This window comes from Zingiber officinale, chromosome 3A (genome assembly GCF_018446385.1).
Source record: "Zingiber officinale cultivar Zhangliang chromosome 3A, Zo_v1.1, whole genome shotgun sequence".
NCBI classification, from domain to species: Eukaryota; Viridiplantae; Streptophyta; class Magnoliopsida; order Zingiberales; family Zingiberaceae; genus Zingiber; species Zingiber officinale.
The window spans coordinates 93,698,234-93,725,189 of NC_055990.1; the positions used below are offsets into that span (position 1 = coordinate 93,698,234).

Below are 26,956 nucleotides of genomic sequence, written 5' to 3' on the forward strand. Positions count from 1 at the left end.
TTTACTGTTTGTCTCTTAACCTCAGTCGCAAATTTTCAGAGGATGATCGTCCGGGCGATCATGTCCGACCGGCATTGAAGGTCTGATCGACTAACTTCGCTCCATTTGTGGGCTTTAGCTTTTGACTTGAACCTCCACATCAGCTGCTCCTCTCTACTTTGATTTATCTTTGATGGACCCCTTTTCATCAACATATCATTACCTTTTATTTATAATAATATTATGACAAAATTGATATTCCAAATCCATCAAACTTTAGAAAAACTGAGCCATATTTTAGATTTGGATCTCTTTAGACTCATTCTCGACGAATTCCTCTCTTCACGGTAAGTTTAAATTTTCGAACCAACTCCATTTAGCTTATGACTCGGCTCTAACTTACAAATTTCTTATTTAAGTCACTCAAAAGTTTTTTTTGGGTTTCTGACGTGTTCCACTTAAAAAAAACATATAAATAAAATAATAAGGAGTTATTTATTTATTTATATATCTAGTGATATTTGAACAAGAAAAGGAAATGGAAAAATTATTATGTTTTTTAGTAAATAAATCACCACTTTGTATTTTTAGTGTTTTTTTCTTCTTAATTTTATAAGAAATATTTTTTTTATTTAATAGTGTTTAAGGATAATTAATATTTATTTTAAATTTTCAATTGAATTATAAATGTGAATTTTATAAGTTTCATTGATAGACGGATGGATTCTCTCAAGCATATCCGTTTGTGGTGCTCGAATTAATATTAAACCGTCGAATAAGGAGCCATTTGTAATTTTGGATTTATATGGTGGATAAATCATGAGAAATTCACCTATCGTCTCCAGGATTAGTGAGACTGAAAATTTAAATATTTGAGTTAAAAAAAATAATACACGGGTATATTGCAATGATAAAACAGTCAAGGAATCCCAGTAGAAGCGAATATTCCAATGGTCGGTGTATAAATCTCTGGAATTACTAAAAATCTGAATTATATATAAAAAAAATTGATAAGGAGGTTCTCTAAAAAGGTTCGAGTTATATTGCTTATCCAGCTTATTGTAGTCGATTCCAACCATCTGACTTTGGTAACTAGTCGCAAAAAAAGATTTGAAAATGCGAAAACTGTAACGACCTAATTAACTTTAGTTAGATTAATATTTTTCCCCCTGTGCCATGTATTATTTAAATGCACACCTAAAAATACCTAATACTTGCATTTATAATTTTATTATCATTATTATTTTCGATTCAAGTGTGATATGATGAGGAAGCATTAGCTCGGATTCACGATAATGGTGGGATTTAAAGAACAATTAGAGATAATATTATTGTACGTTAGCCTAATTGTTTTCTACATGTTAAAATATGTGTCAACGAGGGTCGAGATGTGTTTGGCTTTGCATGACTCGTAGGGTCAAGCATCATGTATTCTCGTGTCCTAAAGGTGATTCAATGGTCGACGAACGACTCAGTTGAATCGAATAGGACGAAGCCATCATTCGTTCATGCATGGAACATAAAATCATTCGTGGCATCCTTGCACAATGAGTTATAGGGTCGAAGGTCCACGGACACGCACTGGATGAATAATCTGGGCCGGCTGTGTTAAATTCCTGTGGAACCAGACCTAGGGGGCCGCTGGACGGCGGGACCCGCCTTTTTGCACAATGGAACATAAAATCATTAATATCAAATGGCGATAAAGACTTTTCATGTTTGTGGGCTACACAATGACATGTTCATTTTTCTAAAGTGATATGCAACACCTATTTCAAACTGTCTGTTGCAATCATGTGCGAGAGCGACATGAGAGTGATCTAACGATGGATGTTGCGATGACTAGTCATCAGACGTTGCAAATTACTTTATGCGATATCTTTAATAGTCGCAAAAGTTCTATACTTGTAGCGCCTAACACCATCCTCCTTTCTCCCTTCGCTCTCATCTAAATGCTTTGGTGCATCAATACTAAATTGGCATCACTCGCACTCGATGGGTCACTAATCTAATGCAGTTAAAATAATACTGTTTTAAAAAAAATAACTCAAATTTTTAAATCAATTAGAAGGCCCACAAATGCCACTCATCTAATGGCTACTTAATTAATAATTAGTCCAAACTTACACTTGCCATATGGAGATGACGTGTCAATAATATATATATATATATATATATATATAATCATAATTAAAGGATTTAAAATATAATATATAATATATATAAAAGAGTTGTCAGGTCAACTAGCCCTGGCCAACTTGACCCATAGGCTGACCATTAGTTAAAATTGAAAAGGATATGGATCCTGACAAAATACAATATCATTAGTTGTTAAACTTAATTTGACATTTAAAAATGTCCAGCATGAAATTTGAACCAATTGTATGGGAATGGACTTTGTACCAATTATAAGCTTGAACCACATTAAAATATGGGATGAGAATTTAATTTTCAACTTTGATCGGTTCGAGACCAAGGGACGAGTTAACTGCAAAACGTATATACAGTCGAGTTCTTTCATAGGTTGAATGTATGTGAAGTCGACTTTTGTTGGGTCGACCTCGGTCAGGTCTACCTCTGTCCAAGGATAGAGCCACTTGTTGATCTGCTTGGGGGCCCCATAGCCTTGTAAGGAGGAGAATTGGAGAAAAGGAAAATATGAGAGATAGAGAAAAGACACTAGTGCAGAGAAGTGGGATAAAACTTAATCTAATGTTTTTTTTTTTTTTGAAAAAAAAACAAGCTTAACTCAAATTTTTAAATCAATTAGAAGGGCCACAAGCTACTTAATTAATAATGAGTCCAAATTTACACTTGCCACATCGAGATGACGTGTCAATATTTTTTTTAAATCAAACGCAAATTAGTTAATTAAGGAATGCATCTTTTACTTATAATATATAAAAATAAATTAATTCAATTTAATAAAACATTCTATATATAAAGTACTTTTATATAAAAAAAAATCTTTATCAATTTAATTAAAATTATATAAAATTCATCAAAATAGCATATTAAATTCACTATAAAAATATTATTGCAGCAATTGCAATAGTCAACTATAATATTATAGTAGCTAATTAATTGATTATTATACATACTATTATAGTCAATTAGTGGTCACTATAATATTTTAATTAAATTTGAATAATTTTAATTTAATCATTCCCCCACATTATAGTAATTAAATACATTATAGTAATTATGCATGTGTAATATAATATATTGAAATCACATTGACCCTTTATAACGAGTGTATGTTATATAATACATTGAAATCACATTGACCCTTTATAATGAAATTATATTAATTAAAGTATTTTTAGCATTAAAATACTAAAGTAGAGTCAATAGGATAAAGTACTGACTTTTGAAAATCTGAATTATTTGGGTCTTTGAAAATTTGAATTGTTTAAATTTTTGAGTGTCACGCTTCCCTATGAAAAAAATTAATTTAATTTAATATTATACTTATCTTAGTAAAAAAAACTAAGAAAAATATATTTTGTAACATTATTGGCCTAAAATATTTATAGAAGTTTTTTTGATCATAGTGTTGTCAATTCTAAGATGTGGGACTAAAGAGAACTATATTTTTTTTATATAAAATAACCAGAAAAAATTAATGATGAGAAAAATTCATAATAATATACTGTAACTGAGTCTCGAACTCTAGATCACTGATTATTTCATTTATAGAATTACTAATAAATTTTGAAATTATTTTTAGTGCGAATAGAAAAAGGATATTAATGTAAATTTATTTTAGATTTCACAAAAGTTAGTTAGTAAAGAAGGGAGATTTTTAATAAAATAGTAAAATAAATATATATATATATTTTTTTTTTGGAAAAAAGAGATTAAAAATGACGTACGGTTTTAAAATAACAATTCAAACGCAGAACGGTTAAGGCATACCGGCGGTGCACCAACTCCCTTAAACCGTTCCAACGTCCCCACTTTTTCAATCCCCCTCCTGTCCTCATCGAAGTTCGTGGCGCGCCTATAAATATACCCCTTTCGAGCTCAACCTCTTCACCTCCTCCTCCGTCGAACTACCCCAGCTCTCCCTCCGCTGCTCTCTCTCTCTCTATCCCTCTCTATCTCTATCTACCTCGATCTCGGCGGAGACGGAGAAGAGGGCAGATTCCCGCTACGATCCGATCGATAGGGGACGATCTCGGATCGATCTCTCTTCATGGAGCGGGACAGCTCGCGGAGGAAATGGAAGCGGACTATGTCGGCGGTGATGGCCCCGAGGCCGTCGGAGGCTGAGGAAGAGGCGGTTGGATTGGCTTCCGACGGCGGAAGCGGAGGTGGGGACGAGTACACGGTCGAGGAAGTGCACGATCTGATCGGATCGTCGAGGGGTAGCCGGCAGAGTGTCCTTGCCGACGAGTCCCGCCGGGCCTCCGGCGACGAGCTCCTCTTGCGGTTCGTCTTCCGCCCCGACAACGGGTAAAATCCATCTTAAAATTATTATTAATTTTTTAATTTTAAATTTCCAATTTTTTTGAGGTCGATATGGATTGCGGTATCATGATCCCCTAGAAACCACGATATATACTGCATTTAACGTGATGTTACAAATTGACACGATATGTTCTTATCATAATTTAATAGCTGTTTGATTTCAATTTACTCTACTTTTCATTCATTTACATTTTATTCAAACTGAAAGATTTCAAAGTTAAGGGCAATAGTATCAATTCTTAAAGTTATTTTGTTTTTTTATTAAAATTTGAATAATTCCCCTTCTAAATTCCAAAATTTATTAGTACACCTGGTATTCAGTTAGTAGTATTAATATTGTTATTTCTTTGATAGTAATTTTTTTTTACCTATTAGTGGCTTACCCTTGTCATTTTATCTTTAGATTATTAATGGGTAAAATATAAGAATTTAGAAGTTAATGGGTCTACTTTGATTGTTTCTAACAATTTATAAGTATTATGAGCAGGAAAGTAAGCTATGGAAAGTGAGGTGATCAATTTTCCTAAGCCCATATGACTTCAATTTTTAACAATAAACAAATTAATCACGGGGAATTTTACTTTTTAGAGAGGTAATAAATGCAGTGTGTACAGTTAGTCCCAAAATAATTGCCAAGGATTTTGCCATTTTAGTAGAGATTTCTTTCCCCTTGGACCAGAATAGATTCTGTGGATGTGCATAATCTATCTATTGCGGCTTGAATCAATGAATCATCTCCACAAAAGTTATAGAAAATTTTCTATTTTTAGTCTTAGTTTTTTGATTTGGAATGGAACAACGCCATGAGAGAAAGAAGACAAAAACTCACATCCCAACCAATCCTTATTCCCTCATGCATCATTTATGTAATTTATTTGTGGCTTAATCCAATAAATAAATAAAAATGAGGTGGAAGCAGGAGCACCGGAGGCCGTATAAATACACTTATGGTGCATTTGTTCACTAATGGAATTGAGGAAAAATAAAATAATTATTCCTATATATATATATATATATATGAAATATTTTATTTGACTTGTTAGCTTCCATGTTGGATTAGATCCGAATGGTCTACCTGTGGTTAGTTACAATTTAAAAAATATTATGGCACTATTCTTTATGAATGAATAGTTACAATTTAATAGAATTGATATTCCAAATTTATTTTTACAATGAAATGTATAAATATTTTTTTTCCAAAAAACTAAAACATAAGAATGCTGTATGAAAATTTATAGTGAAAAAATAATAATTATTTGTGACAACCAAATGCAAAGTATGCATATGAAACAACAAAAACCTATTATGTTTAATGTAATAGTGCCCTTGGATAGCTAGAGAGGATATGCACTCGCTGAAATGATGCTATAATTATTTATCGAAAGGTTTAGCTAGATCCTTGTATATATTTGGTCCTTAATGGTGCTCACTTGGTGGTGCAGGTGGTACGAGACATGGACGCAGTTCATAATGCTATGGGCAGTGTACTCATCCTTTTTCACTCCATTAGAGTTTGGCTTCTTCCGTGGCCTCCCAAAGAATCTCATCTTCCTCGACATGACTGGTCAGGTTGCCTTCCTAGTTGACATCATAGTCAATTTCTTCCTTGCCTATCGTGACTCCCTCACCTATCGCATGATCTACAGTCCAACCAGCATTGCTTTCCGGTTCATCTCTCTTCTCAATATGAACCTCTTTAGAATTGATCTAGAATTCCACTTTAAGATTTTGTATGTGTATTTCAGGTACCTGAAGTCAAGCTTTGTATTTGATTTTCTTGCATGTGTGCCATGGGATTACATCTACAAGGTATCATTTTTAATGGCACCTTTCCGTTTTGGTTCAAGAAATTGATATATAATATTCCTTAAAAGCATAATCTTCAATTGAATTTCTCCTTTCTTGAGATTTTTTATTGTTTGTTGTTCATATGTTGATCATATTGATCATAAGGGAATAATTAGAGTGCATGTGAAAAGCTTGTAGTGTCGTTAAAGTTGTGAAGAAATTCCTATACCAGTGAATTTAAAAGATTTGCATTTCAAAAATTGTGATTCTTTCTTTCTTTTTTTTTGTGGATAATTTTTATTTTTTACCCGGAAGTTGTCCTTGTTTTGTCTTGTCTATTTTTTTTACAATCCAAGTGTTTGGGCTTCACCCGATTACTCTTGGAGGTAGATGACCTTTTCCCTTATTTGCCTATCGGGTAAATTTGAAGCACAACTTATACACACTTAGAGATTAACTTTTAGAATATTCATCTTTATTGAAATTCAAACCCTGATCCTCTTATTTGTTCCCCTAGGTGCTTTACCACTGCGCCACACCTGTGGGGCTTGCCTACTTTAGTTTCTTCTTAAGCATGATTCTATTTCTCAGAAAGAGGAAAAATTTCTTATTTGTTTCATTTTTCTACATAGCTATCTGGACGTAAAGAAGAAGTAAGATACCTACTATGGATTCGATTAATTCGAGTGCGAAAAGTCACAGATTTTTTCCAGAGGATGGAGAAGGATATTCGCATCAACTACTTGTTCACAAGAATAGTTAAGCTTATAGTTGTTGAACTCTATTGCACACATACAGCTGCTTGTATCTTCTACTACCTTGCAACAACACTCCCCGCGTCGATGGAAGAGTATACATGGATTGGAAGCCTGAAGCTAGGCGATTACAGCTATTCTCATTTCCGAGAAATCGATCTTTGGAGACGCTACATAACATCCTTATATTTTGCCATTGTAACCATGGCAACAGTAGGTAATTCTTTCATTGATAGTTCAAATTTTCCATTTTTTGTCTACCTTTTTATCCAAATGACTCGTTTCTATATTCTCATATTCACTACAGGTTATGGAGACATACATGCGGTCAATACTAGAGAAATGGTATTTATCATGATCTATGTCTCTTTTGATATGATTCTGGGAGCTTACCTTATCGGTAATATGACTGCACTAATTGTAAAAGGATCAAAGACAGAAAGGTTTAGAGACAAAATGAAAGATCTCCTCAATTATATGAACAGAAATAAATTGGGAAAAGAAATCCGTGACCAGATCAAAGGGCATGTGCGTTTGCAATATGAGAGTAACTACACTGAGGCTTCTATTCTCCAAGATATTCCGATTTCAATTCGTGCTAAGGTGCAAACCACCAGAATCCTTGGCTCATTATGAATAAAACACTTCATATGTCTTTCACTTCCTCTTGTTCTACTAGTAATCTTTCTGATTTAGCAAGTAGTAATATTGGAAATTGCATAACTTGTTCGCAATTTCAGCAATTGAAATTAATTTACTAATGATATGCGATTTTGATGCTTATGTCTTTTATACTTGAATTTGTTTCTTTAATAAGAAAAGTTCTTGTTATGCAGATTTCTCAAACTTTGTACAGACCTTATATTGAAAGAGTCCCATTATTCAAAGGATGCTCTACGGAATTCGTAAATCAGATTGTAAGTCTCTACTTTTCTTTTAATTGTTCCTTTTTTGATTAATCTGGAGATTGATATCAAGCCTAAGTTTCTAGCAAGTCCATAAAATTTGATGTTGAATGAAACTTGGGTAAAATTCAAAAGAGGACCTCCGTATTTTTAAAATCACCAACTGGACTCCCTATCATACCCATTATAACTTGTTCACTCTTTTTACTAATTTAAAGCAGAAAATACTCACATTTCAATCAAGGATGTATTGCAATTTGTTATTCTTAATTTTTGCTAATTTGAGGTAAGAAATTTCCTAATTTCATTTGCGAATAGTCAATGGAATGGATATTCACATATATTTTTTATCAAAAATAGGGTGTGTTTTTTTTACCTCAAGTGGCATAAGCAAATAGACTTGAACAAATTTTTCTTTAAATCAAGATAATATCTGATAAAGTAGTCAAAATAGGCGATGGGACTCTCCTTTGATAATAATCAAAATAGGAACAACCTTTGGACGATGTTGAAAATAAAGGATACCCTTTTATTTTGTTTTTTTCCCAGAAACTTTTCATTTACATTGTTAGACCAAATGTCCTATGTCTCAAGTTATCCCTATGAAATTAAACATCATCATGGTTTCAACTTTTATTTGTTCACATAGTAAATGCTAACCTTGTTTGCAGGGTCTATCGATAATTGTATTTTATTTCGAAATGAAAACACCAATGAATTGATTCTATTATAGGTAATCAGACTACAAGAGGAGTTTTTCCTTCCAGGTGAAGTCTTATTGGAACAAGGCAATGCAGTCGACCAACTTTATTTTGTGTGTTATGGTGTTCTGGTATCATCCATATTCCTTTCATTTTTTTTAGTATTTCATAATATTTGTTTCTCATATCGAAAATGTGGAATACCTTAATAATTAAAGATTGCTTGCTTGTTTACTTTCCTTCATTTAAAGATCTCTAGTTTTCAAAATTACTCTATTTGGTTCTTTTTTAGGGATTAGAATCTTAAAAATTATACGTTAGGGGTAATGTCTTTTGAACAATAGTATATTGCTAATGATATAGTCTTATATACATTTGTAGAGCCCAATAGAGAGAAAATATTCATTTAGCCTACCTTAAATAATTGAGACAAATATGACTTCACGATAATGATAGAATGCCTTTTAAACTGTCGTATACCTTTTGAACTTTTTCTTCACTAAATAAAATGGCTATTATTGAGATTAGGTTAATCCCCATTAGATTATAAAATGGGATCTATTAGATTTGAAATCTTAGTTAAAAAAAAAGGCAGTCCCGATGCACGAAACTCCCTCCAATGTGGGGTGAATGGTCTATTGTGCACAATTTTACCTTACTTTGTAAGATGTTGTTTCCGCGACTCGAATCCGTAACCTCTAGGTCATACAACAATAATTTTATCATTATGCCAAGGCTCTCCTTCACTTCAAACTTCAAAGTAATTTTACCATTATAAAATTGATTTAATTAATTTGCACATTACTAGTGAAATAGTCTTCCACAATGCTCTTTACAATGCAAAATAAAGAGATAAGATTCATTTAGCTGACTCGAAATAGTTGAGAAAAATATACTTAATGATAATTTATTAACGATGATGATGATGATAAAAACAACTAAGTATGAGTTTGTAAAGGCTGGATGTGAAATTTAGAATCTTCACGGTGTTACACTGTCAAAAGTAAAGTTGAATGATAGGGAATATGATACTTTTTGGTCAATTCAGTGGTAACTTTAAAATTCAAATTGCATCAGATGTTAAACATTTCCTTTGCTTATTACTGACACTTATTATTTCTCCAGGAAGGGATAACAATTGGTGAAGATGGATCGGAAGAGACTCTTCTACTCTTGGAGCCTAATAGTTCATTTGGAGAAATTTCCATTCTTTGCAACATTCCTCAACCTTACGCCGTTCGGGTCCGTGAACTCTGTAGACTCTTGCGTCTCGATAAACAACTTTTTGCAAATATTATGGAGATATATTTTGTGGATGGTAGGACGATACTGAGCAACCTTATCGAGGTAAAATTTTCATTTGAGTTTGCTTTGTTCCTTTCGGGGGAGTTTTTTTCCTTGTGAATTGTGTTTTGCAAGCTTTATTGACACAACACTATGAATGGAAGGAGAATGAATCCAATGGGCGAATCAAACATCTTGAATCAGATATCACATTTCATATTGGAAAGCAAGAAGCCGCACTTGCTTTACAGGTTAATAGTGCTGCTTACTATGGCGATCTGCTTCAGCTGAAAGGTTTGGTCAAAGCGGGAGCTGATCCTAAGAACACAGATTATGATGGTCGTTCGCCTTTGGTAAGAATACCAATTGTACAGAAACTTATTGTTAACATGTGCTTGCCAATAGTTGTTGAAGTATCGTTACTTTGCTTTCAATAGTTACTCAGGATTTAGTGATCTACCTAAATCAAACTACTCTCTTCTCAGCATCTTGCAGCTTCAAGAGGGTTTGAAGATATCACCTCATTCCTCATTCAAGAATGTGTCGATATTAATGTTTCTGGTATGCTTCATGTTTTGTGTCTGCAAAATCAACTTGTCGAATTGTTGCTGTGAAACTTATGTTGTATCAATTTCTATCAGATAATTTCGGGAACACACCATTGTTTGAAGCTGTGAAGAATGGACATGACAAGGTGGCTTCTTTACTATACAACAATGGAGCCAAACTGAATCTTAAAGATCCCAGTAGCCATCTTTGTTCAGCTGTTGCAAGGGGGGATTCTGATTTTATCAAAAGGCTTTTAGCTTATGGAATTGATTTGAACTTGAAGGACTACGATAGCCGTACCCCACTCCATGTAGCTGCTTCTGTCGGTTTTTATGCCATCGCAAAGATGCTATCAGAGGCTGGGGCAAGTGTCTTTTCAGTCGACAGGTATTGGCTAGTATGTCGGTATATATATATATATATCACATGTTGCTTTTGTTTGTTGAAACTCAAAACAATAAGAATCCTAAATTATTTCGCGCTCATCATCATCTATTCCACTTTCTTCAAACTCTACGAGCAATCTATTCAGAGTCTAACTTCAGCTGTGGCAATGGCTAAACTTCATTTCAGGTGGGGCAACACCCCTTTGGATGAAGCAATGAAGTGCGGTAGCGAATCCATGGTGATGTTATTAGAAGATGCAAAATCTCAAGAGCTTTCCAAGTTTCCCGAGCGTGCCCAAGAACTCCAAGGTAGTATTTCTTTAGATTTATATATCTCAAGAACTTATCCAACAATCAATCTCTAACTTCCTCATCAACCACCTAAACTCTTATTTAAACCATTTGCATCAAAAGTAAACATGATCCTTATTGAAGTAGAATAATTACTTTGTGTATGTATTTTCGATATACCGTTATATCATACCACAATGTATACTGACTAAAGACCTTTCTTTTACTCAAGAAAAAATGCAATCTCGGAGGAGATGCACAGTGTTCCCCTATCACCCAAGGGATTTGATAGAGAGCCGAAAAGAAGGAGTCATGTTATGGATCCCCCACACTCTCGAAGAGCTCATTAACTCCTCACAGGAATTGCTCAATTGCTCAGTTTCACGCTTGCTCTCCGAAGAGGGAGGAAGGATATTGCCCGCCGGCTTGATCACCGACAACCTAGCACCCTCGGTTCATGCTCAAAATACAACCTCCACAAGTGATAAGGAGCTCAATTAGCTGTTCAAGCATATGTGTTATTACTTGTATCATTATCATCAGCATCATCATCATTATCATTGCATCAATCAAGGAAAAGAAATCATTTACACTCCTTGCCATTGTTTCAGAATTTCATTGATCCTTTGTCAAACATGTAAATTATATTAAGGTGACTAATGCCCCCATGAGTGTTGTGTAATAGTAAAATATTCAAGGGAACAAATAAGAGGATCAGAGTTTGAATCATAATATGGAGGAATATTTTGAAGGTTGGTCTCTAACTGTGCATAAGTTGTGCCTTTAATTTACTCAATATGCAAGCTAAGGAGAAGACTGACATTTAGATTATAAAAAAATATATATAATAAGATGACTAATGTACCCATGAGTGTGATGTAGTGATAAAGCACTTAGGGCTATACATGAATTGAATGTTCATAAACAAGCTAGGTATTCAGCTTGATAAAAGCTTATTTATATTCATTTAATACACACAAGATCAATTAAATAAATAAGTTAAACAACTTGTTAAACTAAACAAATAAGCTTGAACATATGTGTTCAACTTGTTAATAGTCGTGAACAACGTTTGTGAACAATATTTGTGAACTATATTCATTAATAAAATTCTTATCAACATGCTAAATAAACAAAATAAAACTTTCAAAATAAATAAACAAATTTGAATTATCAAGCTTAATAACTAATCAAACAAATAAAAGTTTTAAACAATCAAACAACTTTAAATTGAGAGTATGATGGCAACTAAACAAGCCAACCTCAAGTCAAATTTGAATTGAGAGCTTGATAACATCTAAACGAATCAAGTTCAAACCAAACTTTAACAAAATCAAGCAACCCACAGGACGTAGTACAGATGGTGGACACATGACATCTCTAGCGTAATAGTCAGGGGTCGATTTTCAGGAACCGATGACTTGAGATTTATTCCATCATGCGCATAACATCTGTGTACCTGCATTACCTCCCTTCATATACATGGGGCTGACATTAGAGGGTTGTTAAGATAGCGGATCTGCCCTTTTTTTAATCAAATCTAAAGCCAAGCTTGAACCAATATCAAGTTAAAAAAAAAAATCAAGCCAAGTTTGAATAATCATTTTAAAGGTTTGATTCATTTTAGGTTCGACTTGGTTATCTTATTAAATAAGCTTCAAGACCTCAAAGTTTGGCTTGACTTGTTTATAACACTCAAAGGAACAAATATGAGGATCATAGTTCTAATCCTAATATGGATGTATATTATTATTATTATTATTATTATTATAGTTACCTTGCACACTCTTGGGCGACCTTGATAGGTTAGGCACCCGAACTCTCAAAAGTGAATCGGAGCACTTGAACGGGACATCCAGGCGCTCGGACCTGTGAGGGTCGCCTAGAAGTGTGCAAGATATCTCATCTCTCTCTCTCACTTTTGAGAGTTCGGGCGCCTGACCTATGAGAGTCGTCCAAGAGTGTGCAAGGTAATAATAATAATAATAATAATAATAATAATAATAATAAGAGGAGGAGGAGGAGGAGCTGTTAAAGCATGGCTATAGAACATTATTAAGGAATAAAACATTTAGGGTAATTAGTAATTTCAAAAGTTTTTTTTTTTTTGTAATAATTTATAAAATGAGTCAGTAAACTAGTACAATTTAGCAGGTTAAGTTAGACACATCAAAATAGGTTGATCGGAGCTGAGCATGACTCAAGCTTGGTCAGTCCATTTACTTGCCATGTCAGGTTGAGCTTGGTCCAATCTATTACATGACTACTTGACACTGGTCAAATCCTAGTTTGATCAAGCTTAGATTCATATGGTCCCAAACCCATTTTCTTATATAATAAAAAGTAAAATATATTTTTTAAATTTAAAATTATTTTTTTAGAAAATAGTGTATATATATATTTATATTTTATTTAAAAATTAGATATATTTAAAATTTTCCTTTTTTATTTTTAAAAAATAATTATTTTTTCAATTATTGTTTTTTAAACTTTAAGTATTTAAGTTGGACTTGAAACACAGACTATGTTCACCTTGAGTTCGTATTAGGCTCAGTGCAGGCCTTGATCGGGGTAAGCCACTGTGCACTCCTTGATCGGGGTAAGCTACCGTTGCTTAGTTCAGCTTGTGACAGGCTAAGATGGGATTGGACACAAGACTTCATGCTAACCCTATGGATAAATTATATTATATCTATTCATCTCTTTATAAACAACTCTTAATCAATAGTTAGTTAATCTAATCTTCCAAAAATAAAATTTATGGAGATTGGGTGACTACCTAACAATATTAAAATTCATGTGAGGAGGAATAAGGAATAATAATTCAATGCACAAACAAACAAAAGAGTGAGCCAACAAATATTTTTTTTAAAAAAAACATAAGAAAGATACAAACGTGTTACACTCCTAAACTTCTTTATCAATTTAATTAATTTAATTGATAATAGAAGTCCTTTATTTAAAATTATTGCACATAAAATCATTAAAAAATCTCCTTTAAAAATTATTAAGACAACACTCTCTTTGTCCTTTATTTCAAAATATTTTGATCAAAGTTGTATTTCTAAATTAGAATCACATTAATAAAAAATGTAAGAGGTATATATAATTTTAATAAGGATAAAAGCAATAAAAAAGGTAGCGTTAAAGAGTCGAAGCATATTGGTTTTATTATACACAACTTTACTTAAGAGGTTCTTTCAGCAAGGGTCGTGACTCAAAGGTTAATAAAACAATTTAATATTTGAATTTGAATGAAAGAAATATCCTAAAAGTCTTTGCTTAATACTGATTAATTTAAAATTTTGACTCTATAAACTTTTTTTATTCATAAAAGATAAATCAGAAATTATTTATAATGAATAAACGATTAATTTAATATTTTTATATCAACTGTTTATTAATTCGTCGAAACTCAAATTTAATTATTAGAGGTCCATGCAATACTATTTTCCCGGGGGCAGTGGGTACAAGTTATGTTTCTACGGTATTTATTTAAATCTGCATTTGACTAGGAGGCCATTTAAGTCATTTCAGTTCTAAAGTCATTGGATGGGGTCCGTCGTCGCAGTGAACTGCGATCGGAGTCGCGGAGTTCTTTTCCACTCGTGATACTGCGGCAGTGATGGGGAAACCACTAAAACCCTAGTCCTTCGAGCTCCGGGTTTCCATTTCCACGGCGAAGAAGCCTTCGCGATCACCGCATTTGGGGGCTGGAGCTGGAACGTCAGGCCGCTTCCGGTGGAGGTGAATCGGAGGGGAGTAGAGCAAAAGGGTTTCTTGTTCGCAGTCGAGTGCGGACTTCACTGTGGCTTGCGAAATCTGGCTTCGGAGGCCTAAGCCAATCGCATTGGGGATTCCGTTCGAGAACAGGTAGATTGCGACTAATAAAAAGGACAAAAAAAAAATTGCCCGGGGTGAGGGAAGAACACAATAAGGGAAAGGGAAGAAAGGAACAAGAAAAAGAAACAATTGTGCCCAGGGAGTGGGAAGTGGGAGTTTGGCGGAAGCGGAAGGAGAGGAATTTTATATAGGAATAAGTAGTTTTTTAATGGCAGCGAATCTTGAGCTAAATCCGCCACGCAACCCCTCTGGGAAAGCGATTTTTCTCAAAAATATTGTAAGTTTCTCGCTTAATTGTGCTCCGGTCGCGGAGGAAGACGAGATTTTATTATTATTATTATTATCTTGCCGCTAATTACGTTGCTTCCACCCAAATCTCAATTCTTGAGTTTAAAGATGAATTTTGTTTGGACTCCTTTTTAATACAGAGGGGAATGGGAGAGAGAGAGGAACGAGCTCTGGTACCAAATCGCAACTGGACTCGCCAATGCTCTCCATTTTTTTATGGAGGAGAGAGATAACAGAGAAGAAAACCAGAGAAGAGAGAGAGGCGAGCTGGCTGTCTCCCTCATCGCCATTGGAATAAGCGAAGTTTTCCACCTTTTAAGAAGGTCTTAACCACGCCTTCATCCTCTTTCCCGCAAATCAACACAAGAATTGATGCCATTTGCTTGGAGCTAAGCCAAGCTAAACCGCAGTTTGGACGCACCCCTGCCGCAGAGTGAGAAAGCAGATCCAAAGGTTGGAATTTTGCCAAAGGTTGGTGCGACTTTGAGTTGGAAAAAGGAAGTGGGCACTCATGGCGGCCGGAAGGAAGAGCACGTGGTGGTGGAGACGGAAGGCGGCGGTGGTCGCCGGGGTGGCGATTGCGGTGAGCGTGTTCCTGGCGTCGCACTGCTATTTCCGGAGGGAGAACATGATCAAGGCGGAGGAGGCGCTGGTGAGCATGTGCGAGGAGCGTGCGAGGATGATCCAGGATCAGTTTGCTGTAAGCGTCAACCATGTGCATGCTCTCGGCATCCTCATCTCCACATTCTACTACCAGAAGCAGCCCCCTGCCCTTGATCAGGTGGGACAAGTACAGGGCTCTGTCATTATTAATTTCCATATTTTTGTCCAAATATTCTTCTGTTTCTCTTGTTGGCGATCTTTTAGTTCTTTCTTTTTTTTTTTCGTCTCTTTTGGAAGCCTAACGATGGAGGCAGAGGTTTCTACTAGTCTTTCTCTTGCTCTTTTGTTGTCAGCCATGTTTGATGGTACCTATCTCAGTCCCTTTTTTGTGTATTAACCAAGACATTATTCTTCTGTCTCCTTTTGTACTGAGGCTATGCCAGAGTATTTTCAGTTACTACCCATTTATTTGGCAAAAGCAAGATTCTGGTCTCTCCACCAAATAAATTAGGCTGTTTTGGTTCTATGGGTTTCCTGGAGGAGTATTGTGCTTGAGTTTACTTGAGTTTGAAACTTTGATTGCAGGAGACATTCACATGCTGCCCGTGATTCTTCGGGCAGGAAGAATACTTAACTATTCCATATTGTTTAAATCTGTTTTCTGTCTTACCTTCTTGAGTATAAATCTCATACCTGTGGTTCTTCCGTATAGGAAGAATACCTTACTTGTCTATATTAGTTAAATCTGTTTTCTGTTCTAGCTTCTCGAGCATTGCGCTTGAGTTAACTTGAGTTTGGTTGCAGGAGACATTTGCATATTACACTGCGAAAACAGCTTTCGAACGACCTTTGTTAAATGGGGTAGCATATGCTGAGAGAGTTGTTCGTTCCCAAAGGGAAACTTTTGAGAGTAGGCAGGGGTGGACCATCATGACCATGAAAAGGGAGCCATCACCCATGCAGGATGAATATGCTCCTGTAATTTACTCCCAGGAGACTGTATCTCACATCGGCGCACTTGATATGATGTCCGGCGAGGTTTAGCACTTGATAACTAAGTAATTCTGCTGATGCCTTTGTTCCTTTGGCTTTTGTTGATTCCTGCATCTTTTACAGGAGGACAGAGAGAATATTTTACGGGCTAGGGCGACTGGGAAAGCTGTTCTTACAAAACCTTTTAGGCTTCTTAAGTCAAACCATCTTGGTGTGGTTTTGACCTTTCCAGTATATTACGCAGGGCTTCCTGAGGATGCAACAATAGAACAACGCGTGCAAGCAACTGCAGGGTGAGATAGTTGCTTATATGTGTACTTACAATTTGTTTCAATGCTGTTTCCCTTCGATTTCTATTTCCATCTTCACTAAATGCTATCTTATTTATGGTTAATCCCTTCGGGTATTTAATAGCTAAAGTAGATTATGATTTGCTTTATTTAATAGATAAAGTAGATTATGATTTGCCTTGTGTGAAAACCTGCCTAACAAAGCTGAAATTGTCAAATCTAGCCCATATCAATGATGACATTCATTTGTCCTGAATGGGTTTAGAATTTTGCCATATCATTCTACAACAAAAATAAAAAAATATATCTAATTTCCCAATAGAATGTATATTGCTAGCAGCAACATAGCCAACTTAGATTTGAATGGTAGGAGGAGATTCAGGTTGCTGCCAAAAAGTTGGGAATCACAGCTAATTGTTGTATTGCATATATCTAAATTTCCCTGTGTCAATCTGTTAATCTTGTATTAGCAATATTCCTTTATCATGTTCTGCTAGATACAACCCACTTTTTATAAGTTTATCTTCAGGTATATGCCTTTTGCCATTGTCGTTCACCTTGACTTTCTGCTTAGCAGATATCTTGGGGGTGCATTTGACGTAGAGTCACTTGTGGAAAATTTATTGAAGCAACTTGCTGGCAGTCAAGATATTATGGTAAATGTTTATGACATTACCAATGGTACTGAACCCCTGATCATGTATGGACCTCAAAATCCAGAGGGTTATATGCCTCTTTCACATTTCAACATGCTTGATTTTGGAGATCCATTAAGGAAGCACCAGATGCATTGCAGGTTAGACATTACAAATTAGTTTACACATGCAATTTCTTTCTTTTTTCATGTGTTTCATGCTTTGCTAAAATAATGGTGTCTTGTGCAGGTATAGGGTAAAACCCCCCCTTCCATTTTCAGCTATTACAACCCCATTTGGGATTTTTGTGATCATCATGCTAGGAGGTTACATAGTATTTGCTGCAAAAAATCATTATGACAATGTTAAAGAAGATTGTCGGAAGATGGAAGAGCTAAAATTTCAAGCAGAGGCTGCTGATGTTGCAAAATCTCAGGTATGACATTTCCTTTGGATCATGAAATTCCTCTTACGTTCATATTTCTAATTTCTTTCCTTTTGCTAAATTTACAGTTTCTTGCAACTGTGTCACATGAGATAAGGACACCTATGAATGGCGTGCTAGGTATTGGTCCTCTTTCAGCTGACATTTTCTTGGATTTAGATTATCTGCAAGTGTTTAAACTGACCATTAACAATTCTTTTGGAAGGAATGTTGGACATGCTTTTGGACACTGACCTTAATTTAACTCAGAAGGATTATGCTCAAACGGCTCAAGTTTGTGGCAGAGCATTAATTTCACTAATCAATGAAGTTCTTGACCGGGCAAAAATTGAAGCTGGCAAGTTAGAGATTGAGGCAGTTCCATTTTATTTGAGGTCAACCCTTGATGATGTGATTTCCTTGTTTTCTTCAAAATCAAGAGAGAAGGGCATTGAGGTAAAAGCCCACATCCCTTAGGATAAAGCTATTTCGAGTAATTCTACTCTCCTTTTCCAAGATTTGGTGATTTTATGAATTTACTGCTTGCTAATTTCTAATGTGTTGGCTGATTGCAGCTTGCTGTATTTGTATCTGACAAAGTTCCAGAAGTCGTCACTGGTGACCCTGGGAGATTTCGGCAGATAGTAACAAATCTGGTGGGAAATTCAGTTAAAGTAAGTACATGCATTTTTGTTTTCTGCTTTCTATTATCTTTTGGCATTCTCTGCCACTAAACCTTGTGGGAACAATTGATCCATCACTTTGCTTATGTCCTGTTCATAATACCTTATATTCTCATGCAGTTTACTGAGAGGGGCCATATATTTATCCAAGTGCATTTGGCTGAGACCTCAAATCTAACGATAGATGGAGAAGTTTATGGTGACTTACATGGGGAAACACAAGAAGATAAACTACAAGTTGGTTCCTTTAATACTTTAAGTGGGTTTCAAGCTGCTGATGCTAGAAATAGTTGGGAGAATTTCAAGCTTCTTGTTTCAGATGAAAAATTATCACCAGAAGTCTCAGCAAGTGAAATGACGTCCGAGAAAGCTGAGGAAAATGTCACTCTCATCGTCAGTGTTGAAGATACAGGCATAGGGATCCCATTACGAGCCCAGGATCGTGTCTTCACACCTTTCATGCAAGCCGACAGCTCGACTTCCAGAAACTATGGAGGAACTGGTATTGGCTTGAGCATTACTAAATGTCTGGTTGAATTGATGGGAGGAGAAATTAGTTTCATCAGTCAATCAAATCTTGGAAGTACATTTACATTTAGTGCCGTTGTCAAAAGATGCAATAAAGATTCAATTATAGATACAAAGAGAACTCCTGAGGCTCTACCTTCTGGGTTCAAGGGAATGAAAACTTTTCTAATTGATGGAAAACCAGTTAGAAGTGCTGTGACAAAGTACCATTTGAAGAGGCTGGGCTTAGCTGTTGACATTTCAAGAACAGTCAAGTTGGCACTAATCTCCTTGGCTAGATGTAATGGCAGTCTAAAAACTAGGTATGCCCCAAAATTTGTTTGTCTGCACGCTATTGAAGGATTTACTTTTTATGTAAAGCTGTACTAGTACTGCTTCAGATTTCTCGATTCAATATTGTGGAAAGGCATGCCCTTGATGTAGCTGCTACCGCATGAACAAAATGATCTAGCTGTCTCTTTATTAGCTACTACCTCATGAAATAATGATCAAGTTGTCTCTTTATTAACTTTGGCATGAACTCTGATCATGTGGGATTGTATCATGCCTTGTTTGTGTGTTACATTTTCATGTACCATCATCGGCATATTTATAAATCAACATTGTAATCCTTGCTTCCATCTGGTGACCAATTTAGATTGATAGTGCGCCTACCTACATTTGTTCAAGTAAAACCTATATATATTTTTAGTGTGTCACAACCACCTAGATAAGAGAAGTGACCTGCTTAACTTCAAGATAGTAGTAGCTCAATCATGAAACTTTAAGCTCCCTTTATTAGCCAACACCTCACCGTGTGGCACTATGGAACTACACGAGGGTGTTAAAATCTTCCATACTTTAGGCTTGGCATTTCCCTCAAGATTCAAAACCTAAATCTTTACCCAAAATTATCCCTAATTGACAACATTTAGTGGCTGCGCTATCATACAAGTAATCCTTTCCAAACACTTTATCATGCTTAGGATTAGGTATGCTTTAATATCTTTTGTCTGCATGGCTCACTATTTTGAACCTTGGTTCAACCATCAAAGCTACTAAAAATTCTGCATTTGGCCATAGCTTAACATGTGGGACTAAGACTAAAGTGTCATGGTAACCATTCCAATTTATTTGAGTCAATACTTTCTATTATTACAATATTCATGATTTTGTTAACATGTGTTTTTCTTACACCTCAATTATCATTTTGACCAATTCTTCCTTTTTCCTGTGATTATTCCAGGAGACAACCATATGTTATATTTGTCGAAAAGGACTCATGGTACACTGGCATGGATGTTCACTTGCATGATCAGCTGTTGTTGCTCAAGCAGAATGGTTGCATTCTAGAATTGCCAAAGGTCATACTTTTGGTGGCCCGTGAATCTGAGAAAGCAAAAGCATGTTCCTTCATCGATACTGTGATCATGAAACCTCTCAGAGCAAGCACTGTGGCAGCATGCCTTCAGCAAGTGCTTGGTATAGAAAAGCCACAAAAGGAGATGTTGAATGGTCTAGCTAATCTGCATACCCTATTAGCAGGGAAGAACATATTGGTGGTTGATGACAACAAGGTAAATCTTAGAGTTGCTGCAGGAATCCTTAAGAAATATGGGGCGAGGGTGGAATGTGCTGAAAGTGGGAAAGATGCCGTTTCACTCCTTCAACTGCCTCATAAGTTTGATGCTTGTTTCATGGATGTTCAGATGCCTGAAATGGATGGGTAAGGACCCAATTTTTATTTTTCACTTGATTAACTCTCTAGAAAATCTTTTAAGCTTTGTGTTTTCTCATACCTACATAATGTGTCCATATGGACTTAAATCTGTATCTACAGATCAAACCTAGATTATGACCCACCAAAAAGCAAAAAAATTTCGTTTCTTGTATATTTGATGGTATCAACAATTCTATAATGCTAACTATTTTTATCTTATAAATCCCCGGAGGCAAACTTGTAATCGACAACAGAAAAGCTAGATAATAATCCACCAATAAGCTCACATAGAGGTTTAATTTTCAGATTTGAAGCAACTAAGCTTATACGGTTGGTGGAAAGCATTGCGAATGAATGTAGCAGAAATGAAGGAGCCTCTATATACAGGGAGGAACCTATGGCGGATGAATGGCACCTGCCGATTCTTGCCATGACTGCTGATGTGATCCAAGCAACATATGAGAAGTGCATGAAATCTGGAATGGATGGATATGTCTCTAAGCCTTTTGAGGAGCAACAACTTTATCAAGCAGTTGCTAAGTTCTTGGTACCAAAATCTAATTTGGATTTATGACAGATTTTTCTACTGAAAGATCTCTTATGTGGGGCATTGTAGATGCAACAAGATGACAGTGTTAGTGTCAATAGTGGTAGAACAGCCTCAGAAAGGATACATTGTACAAAAGAGTATGATGGGCTCTGCGAAATGTCGACCATTTCAGGTGTCGGTGGCAGGAAATGTTTGCAATTTCTTACTCACTTTCTCATTCTTTGAAAGAAATGCATATTTTTTTTGTCTCTTCCAATTTTGTGATAAAATTAAGACATTCCTTGTTCGACCTAAGTCCTTGTCTTGCTTGAAGGGGATAAAAGAAACCAGAGTAAGAGCGTCATTAGGTTCGAATAACTTAGTATTATTTTGTTTTTTGTTTTTTGTTTTGTTTTTGCTTTGTAGAATGAGAAGCTAGTGACAGCATCCAAAGTGAATCATCTAAAAAGAGATTTAAATCATCAAAAGAAGCAATTAAAGTAACACTCCTGGTAAGCACAACTTTACTACAAATGGATTCAATTAAGAATTCAATTTGCATTTTTTTCATGAATCTTGGAGGATTATGATTAGATATTTTTTTGTCATCCAGAAATGAAAAAAAATGCATGTTTCTCTTGGAATCGATTATTTTCAGTTGTGGATGGATGCAACCGAGCTCTACTGATTTAGATGGAGTTCTTCTAACAGAATTCTCCTTGTTCAACCTAGAGGTATGAAACATATTTTTTTAACTGAATGCTTTTTTCCCTTAAACAAGAAGAAGTTCAACCATAAATCATGATTTTGTTATATTTTGTTTTCAATCATGATGTAAGATATAGTATACCTGATCGTCGCTTTTGTAATAATAAATTTAGCTCCATAAACCTTCATCCTGAATTCTCCTCAAAGATTTAGTAGAATGGAAGAAATCATCCTAAAACCTATGATTTATAACGAACAATAACAGTTGGAATTATAGGGTACCAGCTTCTAATCTTCCACCCTCCAGTTTCTACTCAGAAAACAAATAAAATAAAATAATATCACAAAGCCCATCCAATCCACCTAATTGCTAATAATAAATGTTTCACACTTCACAATAGGTTTCAAATTCTAAAGATGCATTAATTCATAGTTAAAGCTCCTCGACATCTCAATCTGATGAACTATTGTGATCATGTAAAAAGAAAGTAGACATCCTATTGATGTTGGTGCATGCTAACTTTGTAAATTAGTAAATAAATAAAATTGGTCATTCCTTATGGGATTACTCATCGAGTTTAGAAAATTCAATCATGCTGAAAGCAAGTTAGCTAGTGAATTTCCCTGGCTGTTGAGAACACAATTTCTTATATAATTTCCTCAAATTTAACTACTGAAAAGCACTGAATGTGTGATCCCATGGTTTTATAAACCCCTGTATTTTGTCATCTCATTAGACTAGCAATTAGTTCAAAAGAACCACAGAGGATGAACAAGAGGAAGAGATTAGAGGAGCAAGGGTTTTTTATCTTCCCCGGAAATCCAACTCATTTCAGTGGCTCATTCCGAGAGAACATTGAAACCTTACTTAAGTTTGGGCATCTTGAAGCTTTACTTGGACATGGAGATCAACTGCAGTGCCATTCATTTCAATTCCAACTCCATCAGCATAGTACTAAACTTCTTGTCTTGGAAGAGGATGTCAAAGAGCCAGACTCTCAAAGATGTCATTATTGTCATTTTGCCGGTACAATATATCTTTTCGTAAGTGTAAATGAGTAGCCAATTAGTGAAATATAAATTATATGTGCAGGTTGGGGCCACCACATCATTTGTAGCAAGAGGTTTCACTTTGTGTTGCCTCCATCAGCAGCACTTCAAGCTATAAGCCATCATGTTGCTAGAGACTGGCTAAAGAAAGATAAATCAGGGTCGATGAAACCATCGAAGACAAATTGCATCTTGATGCATGGAGTCATGCACTCGAATGGTTTTGGACACTTGGTAGAGATCAATAATGGCTTTCAAGGTGGTTCTCATTTCATTTCCGGCCGCCAAATTATGGACTTGTGGGACACGATTTGCTCAGCTTTGCAAGTTAGGTACGTATTGTCTTCTCTTCTTTCTTTGAGAAATTCTTTCGGAGAATTCATTGGTGTTCTTGAAAATTTGAAGAAAGGTGAGCTTGATTGACATTGCGATGAAGGGGGAAATGGAGCTGAGATTAGTCCATGGTATCGCTTATGGTGAGCCCTGGTTTGGTAGGTGGGGATACAAATTTGGCTGTGGAAGCTATGGTGCCACTACCCAAGAGGTTTACCGGCATTCTCTACAAGTGATACGGGACCTTCCTCTTTGTTGCCTCTTGAGTCATCATTTGATCTCGTCCATTATCATAAAATATCAGTCGTTCTCTGAGCAGATCCTGTCAACTCTGAGCGATCTGTTCAGGTTCATGATTGGTTTGCAGTGCTCAAGTATTACAAGGTCAGTATCGATCATTCAGATGTTACTATTTTAAAAGGCCACGCTGCACCAAAATGATGTTATTGAAAATACTACCGAAAATGCTTTTTCTTGTAGTGCAAAGACACGCCTTGCTCCAAAATGTGCTCAACATGCCATGGATTACTACTGCCAAGAGGCCATGACCAAAACTCCACCGTGCCGATGGTCTGGAAAAAGAGTCGCAATGGCAGCGCGAGTGATTGTTGAAAAGCTCAAGAACTCTGAGCTCCAATGGGTCACTAGGCAGGCGATCAGAGATGCAGCCCGGGCATATGTGGGCGACACTGGCTTGCTAGACTATGTTCTGAAAACACTGGGAGATCGAGTTTTTGCAGGTTACATTGTGCGCCGCAAGGTGAATCCGATCACCCGATTGCTCGAGTACTGTGTGGAGGACATCTCGAGGACGAGGGACCAGTGTGAGAACAGATTCCAAGTGCGGATCATGAGAGACTTGTTGTGCTTGTACAGATGCATACTGAGCACGATTCCGAAAGAAGTGAAAGTGGTTCTGAATGCCAAGCAGCTGGTCAAAGACTTCAAAGGTGAATTGCGAGCTGAATATTTGATTGTGGGAGATGTAAAACACCATATTGAAGGGGAGATTCGTGAAGGCGACAATGTTTTTAGCATTGTGGATTCTGACACATTTGTGGTTAAAGAATTCGAATTTGAATCGCGGACTGAAGATTTGGTCGTGGAAGATGAAACAAGCAATATTAAAGTGGAGATTCATGAATGCAACAATGAGATAAGCCTTGTGGGTTGTGACATGATTATGATGGAAGCGCGAAGCGTTCTTGATGCGAAGTGCTTGGTCAAAGACAATGAAGTAGACTTGCAAATCAAAGATTTGGTCGTGGGAGATGAAAAAGGAAATATTGATGAGATCAACGTTGTGAATTGGGGTGGGTGTTGTGTGAAGGACGGAGAACGGACGATATGCTGCAACATTTGCGAAGTTTGGGAGCACACGAGGTGTGTGGGAATCGCTGACGAGGAAGAAGCTCCCAGTGTGTTCATTTGTGGCAGATGCGAGAAAGAAATGCTCACATGGCAAAGCCTACAAGTGATGCTATGAAGCTGCAAGTGTTCATTCGTATAGATTGAGATGCAAATCTAGCTATCATTTGGGTATCAACTCAGCTTCGTCTTTGGGAATGAACATGGTCATTAGCATAGATGGACTATATGATGGACCAAGAATATTTATAAAAAAAAGGAATGAAAAGGAGGATTCAATAGATATTATTTTACAATTTTCATGAATTTAACATTAATCCTTACTTTTATTTTAAATTTGAAAGTTCTCTTTATATTATTTTTATTAAAATCTAATTTTTCTTAGAAGTGAATGACTACCGATGATAAAGATGCAAAATTATATAATTTTAATTAATTTTTTTACTTTTTTTTTTAAATTTTAAAGTATTGACGATTGATAAATATCATTAGCTATAAATTAATGAAATAAAATACTTATTTAAAATGTTTAAAGATAAATCAAAATGAAATCATGATTAATGATTAATTAGCTTACAAATGCAAATCCAAACTCAAACTGCTGTCGCAACTGGACTCGATGCGCTTCGGAGGAGTTACGAAAGAAGACGGGCCGCCGTCACGCGCACTGCAGGCGCCGCCTTTCTCTGGTCGACGAAGAGGCGGTGCAGGGTTGTCACGCCGGAGAGTATGCAGCGCCGGCACAATCCGTGGCAGCGACACTGCGGTGGCGTAGAGAAAGCGGAGTTCGCCGGCTGTCGTCCAGGACAAAGGAGGCCAGAAGTGGTGGGAGCGGGCGGCGGCGGAGGCATGGTGGCGGAAATGGAGGTGCTGCGCCGCGCGCTTGGAGCGGCGGCGCTCGCGCTTGTGCGCGTTCTGGTGGCCGCCGAGCGCCTGCGAGGTCGGGAACTTGCGGCCGCAGTAGTGGCACTCGAACTTACGCCCTCCTCCGGCGGCGGGGCTCGAGGGCGTGGCCTCGCCGACGGTAGGGAAGTCGATGCCGAAGAGTCGCAGGGCGGAGGATGTGGTGCTGGCGGCCTCCGCTGGCGGCAGGGTCTGGGGCAGGAAGGGCAGCTCGGAGAAGGCGTCGACGGTAGTTGCCTTGTCCCATGGCAATGGCGGCGGCGGCGGCCGCGCCGTCTCTTGGTCGACCATGTCACCAATTTCTAGTAGTGGGAGAAGTGTGAAAAATATAATCATTGATGAGATCTATTTAAGCCCTTTATTTCTTTATTAATTAAACTTGTTTAATTGTAAAAAGTATATTCCCGTCAATACCTTACATTTTGTAAGATACTATTTACGTAATTTGAGTAGCTTTACCGTTGCACGACCCTTCTTCAATTAATTTTTTCTAATTTTAAAAAATAAAATTGAGATTAACCTAAAAATACAATTCGATGAACAATGACATACTATACGGTATATTTTCACACGAAGATCTTCGAAGGCATGCGAAAATCTATATATCAATTTCAATTAAGTTGGCGTATGTTTAAGCACTTGGTAGAGTATAAATTTGCTATGTTTATAATTCATAAACTTCTCGCATAACTTACCATCTTTACACATTGTTCAATGTTAAACGAAGTTTCTCGACACTATTGCTTTACGTAATCTGATACAGCGATAAAGATGGATTTCCTGAGAATAGATTATGATAGGGCGATAAAGGGAGGTCTCATCCGGTACGGCTCAACTATCGAGATAGAGGTTAAAGTCAAGAATGTCAGGATGTCAAAACACTCGTCTATAGTGTTTGAGAGGAGGTCGACTGTAATTGCCAGTCGGGCCAATTAATGTTCGATCGGCAAAAGACTTCAACGACTGGT

At 36.4% G+C, this 26,956-nt stretch overlaps 4 protein-coding genes across 5 annotated transcripts; 3 read left to right on the forward strand and 1 right to left on the reverse strand.

Annotated features, from left to right (window-relative positions):
* Positions 1-3,951: 3,951 nt before the first annotated feature.
* LOC122052058 (potassium channel KOR1-like) lies at positions 3,952-11,859 on the forward strand. The gene is made up of 13 exons (XM_042613448.1): positions 3,952-4,437; positions 5,895-6,119; positions 6,198-6,261; positions 6,873-7,212; positions 7,303-7,598; positions 7,832-7,912; positions 8,634-8,732; positions 9,727-9,948; positions 10,050-10,238; positions 10,371-10,446; positions 10,527-10,821; positions 11,008-11,129; positions 11,344-11,859. Exons 1-13 carry the CDS (start codon positions 4,178-4,180, stop codon positions 11,610-11,612), a joined length of 2,538 nt encoding a protein of 845 aa, XP_042469382.1. The 5' UTR covers positions 3,952-4,177; the 3' UTR covers positions 11,613-11,859.
* Positions 11,860-14,666: 2,807 nt separating this feature from the next.
* Positions 14,667-22,138, forward strand: LOC122052059 (probable histidine kinase 4). The gene is made up of 12 exons (XM_042613449.1): positions 14,667-15,231; positions 15,383-16,023; positions 16,650-16,883; positions 16,962-17,131; positions 17,706-17,924; positions 18,013-18,199; positions 18,277-18,328; positions 18,414-18,643; positions 18,763-18,861; positions 18,991-19,700; positions 20,624-21,103; positions 21,404-22,138. Exons 2-12 carry the CDS (start codon positions 15,754-15,756, stop codon positions 21,669-21,671), a joined length of 2,919 nt encoding a protein of 972 aa, XP_042469383.1. The 5' UTR covers positions 14,667-15,231; positions 15,383-15,753; the 3' UTR covers positions 21,672-22,138.
* On the forward strand, positions 22,054-25,366 carry LOC122052060 (PHD finger protein PERSISTENT TAPETAL CELL 1-like). Of its 2 annotated transcripts, XM_042613450.1 has the most exons (6): positions 22,054-22,138; positions 22,285-22,360; positions 23,072-23,361; positions 23,428-23,716; positions 23,790-24,101; positions 24,198-25,366. In XM_042613450.1, the coding sequence occupies exons 3-6, from the start codon at positions 23,103-23,105 to the stop codon at positions 25,201-25,203; spliced, it is 1,866 nt and encodes a 621-aa protein (XP_042469384.1). In that variant the 5' UTR covers positions 22,054-22,138; positions 22,285-22,360; positions 23,072-23,102; the 3' UTR covers positions 25,204-25,366. The 2 variants fall into 2 exon arrangements, with proteins under 2 accessions (XP_042469384.1, XP_042469385.1); XM_042613451.1 differs by lacking the exons at positions 22,054-22,138; positions 22,285-22,360 and having other exon boundaries at positions 23,087-23,361; positions 23,880-24,101.
* A 292-nt stretch (positions 25,367-25,658) lies between these two features.
* LOC122050523 (zinc finger protein 8-like) lies at positions 25,659-26,279 on the reverse strand. The gene has a single exon (XM_042611417.1). It carries the CDS (start codon positions 26,277-26,279, stop codon positions 25,659-25,661), a length of 621 nt encoding a protein of 206 aa, XP_042467351.1.
* Positions 26,280-26,956: the final 677 nt, after the last annotated feature.

What these genes read in the sequence shown, in the direction of transcription:
- LOC122052059 (XM_042613449.1), top strand. Translation starts at nt 15,754, where the DNA reads ATGGCGGCCGGAAGGAAGAGCACGTGGTGGTGGAGACGGAAGGCGGCG. An exon ending in TTGATATGATGTCCGGCGAG is followed by an intron (nt 16,884 to 16,961) that starts GTTTAGCACTTG and finishes CATCTTTTACAG; the next exon opens with GAGGACAGAGAGAATATTTT. An exon ending in CGCGTGCAAGCAACTGCAGG is followed by an intron (nt 17,132 to 17,705) that starts GTGAGATAGTTG and finishes TCTGCTTAGCAG; the next exon opens with ATATCTTGGGGGTGCATTTG.
- LOC122052060 (XM_042613450.1), top strand. Translation starts at nt 23,103, where the DNA reads ATGAACAAGAGGAAGAGATTAGAGGAGCAAGGGTTTTTTATCTTCCCC. An exon ending in TCATTATTGTCATTTTGCCG is followed by an intron (nt 23,362 to 23,427) that starts GTACAATATATC and finishes TTATATGTGCAG; the next exon opens with GTTGGGGCCACCACATCATT. An exon ending in TGCTCAGCTTTGCAAGTTAG is followed by an intron (nt 23,717 to 23,789) that starts GTACGTATTGTC and finishes GAAAATTTGAAG; the next exon opens with AAAGGTGAGCTTGATTGACA.
- LOC122052058 (XM_042613448.1), top strand. Translation starts at nt 4,178, where the DNA reads ATGGAGCGGGACAGCTCGCGGAGGAAATGGAAGCGGACTATGTCGGCG. An exon ending in CCAACCAGCATTGCTTTCCG is followed by an intron (nt 6,120 to 6,197) that starts GTTCATCTCTCT and finishes TGTGTATTTCAG; the next exon opens with GTACCTGAAGTCAAGCTTTG. An exon ending in AGTGTCTTTTCAGTCGACAG is followed by an intron (nt 10,822 to 11,007) that starts GTATTGGCTAGT and finishes ACTTCATTTCAG; the next exon opens with GTGGGGCAACACCCCTTTGG.
- LOC122050523 (XM_042611417.1), bottom strand. Translation starts at nt 26,279, where the DNA reads ATGGTCGACCAAGAGACGGCGCGGCCGCCGCCGCCGCCATTGCCATGG.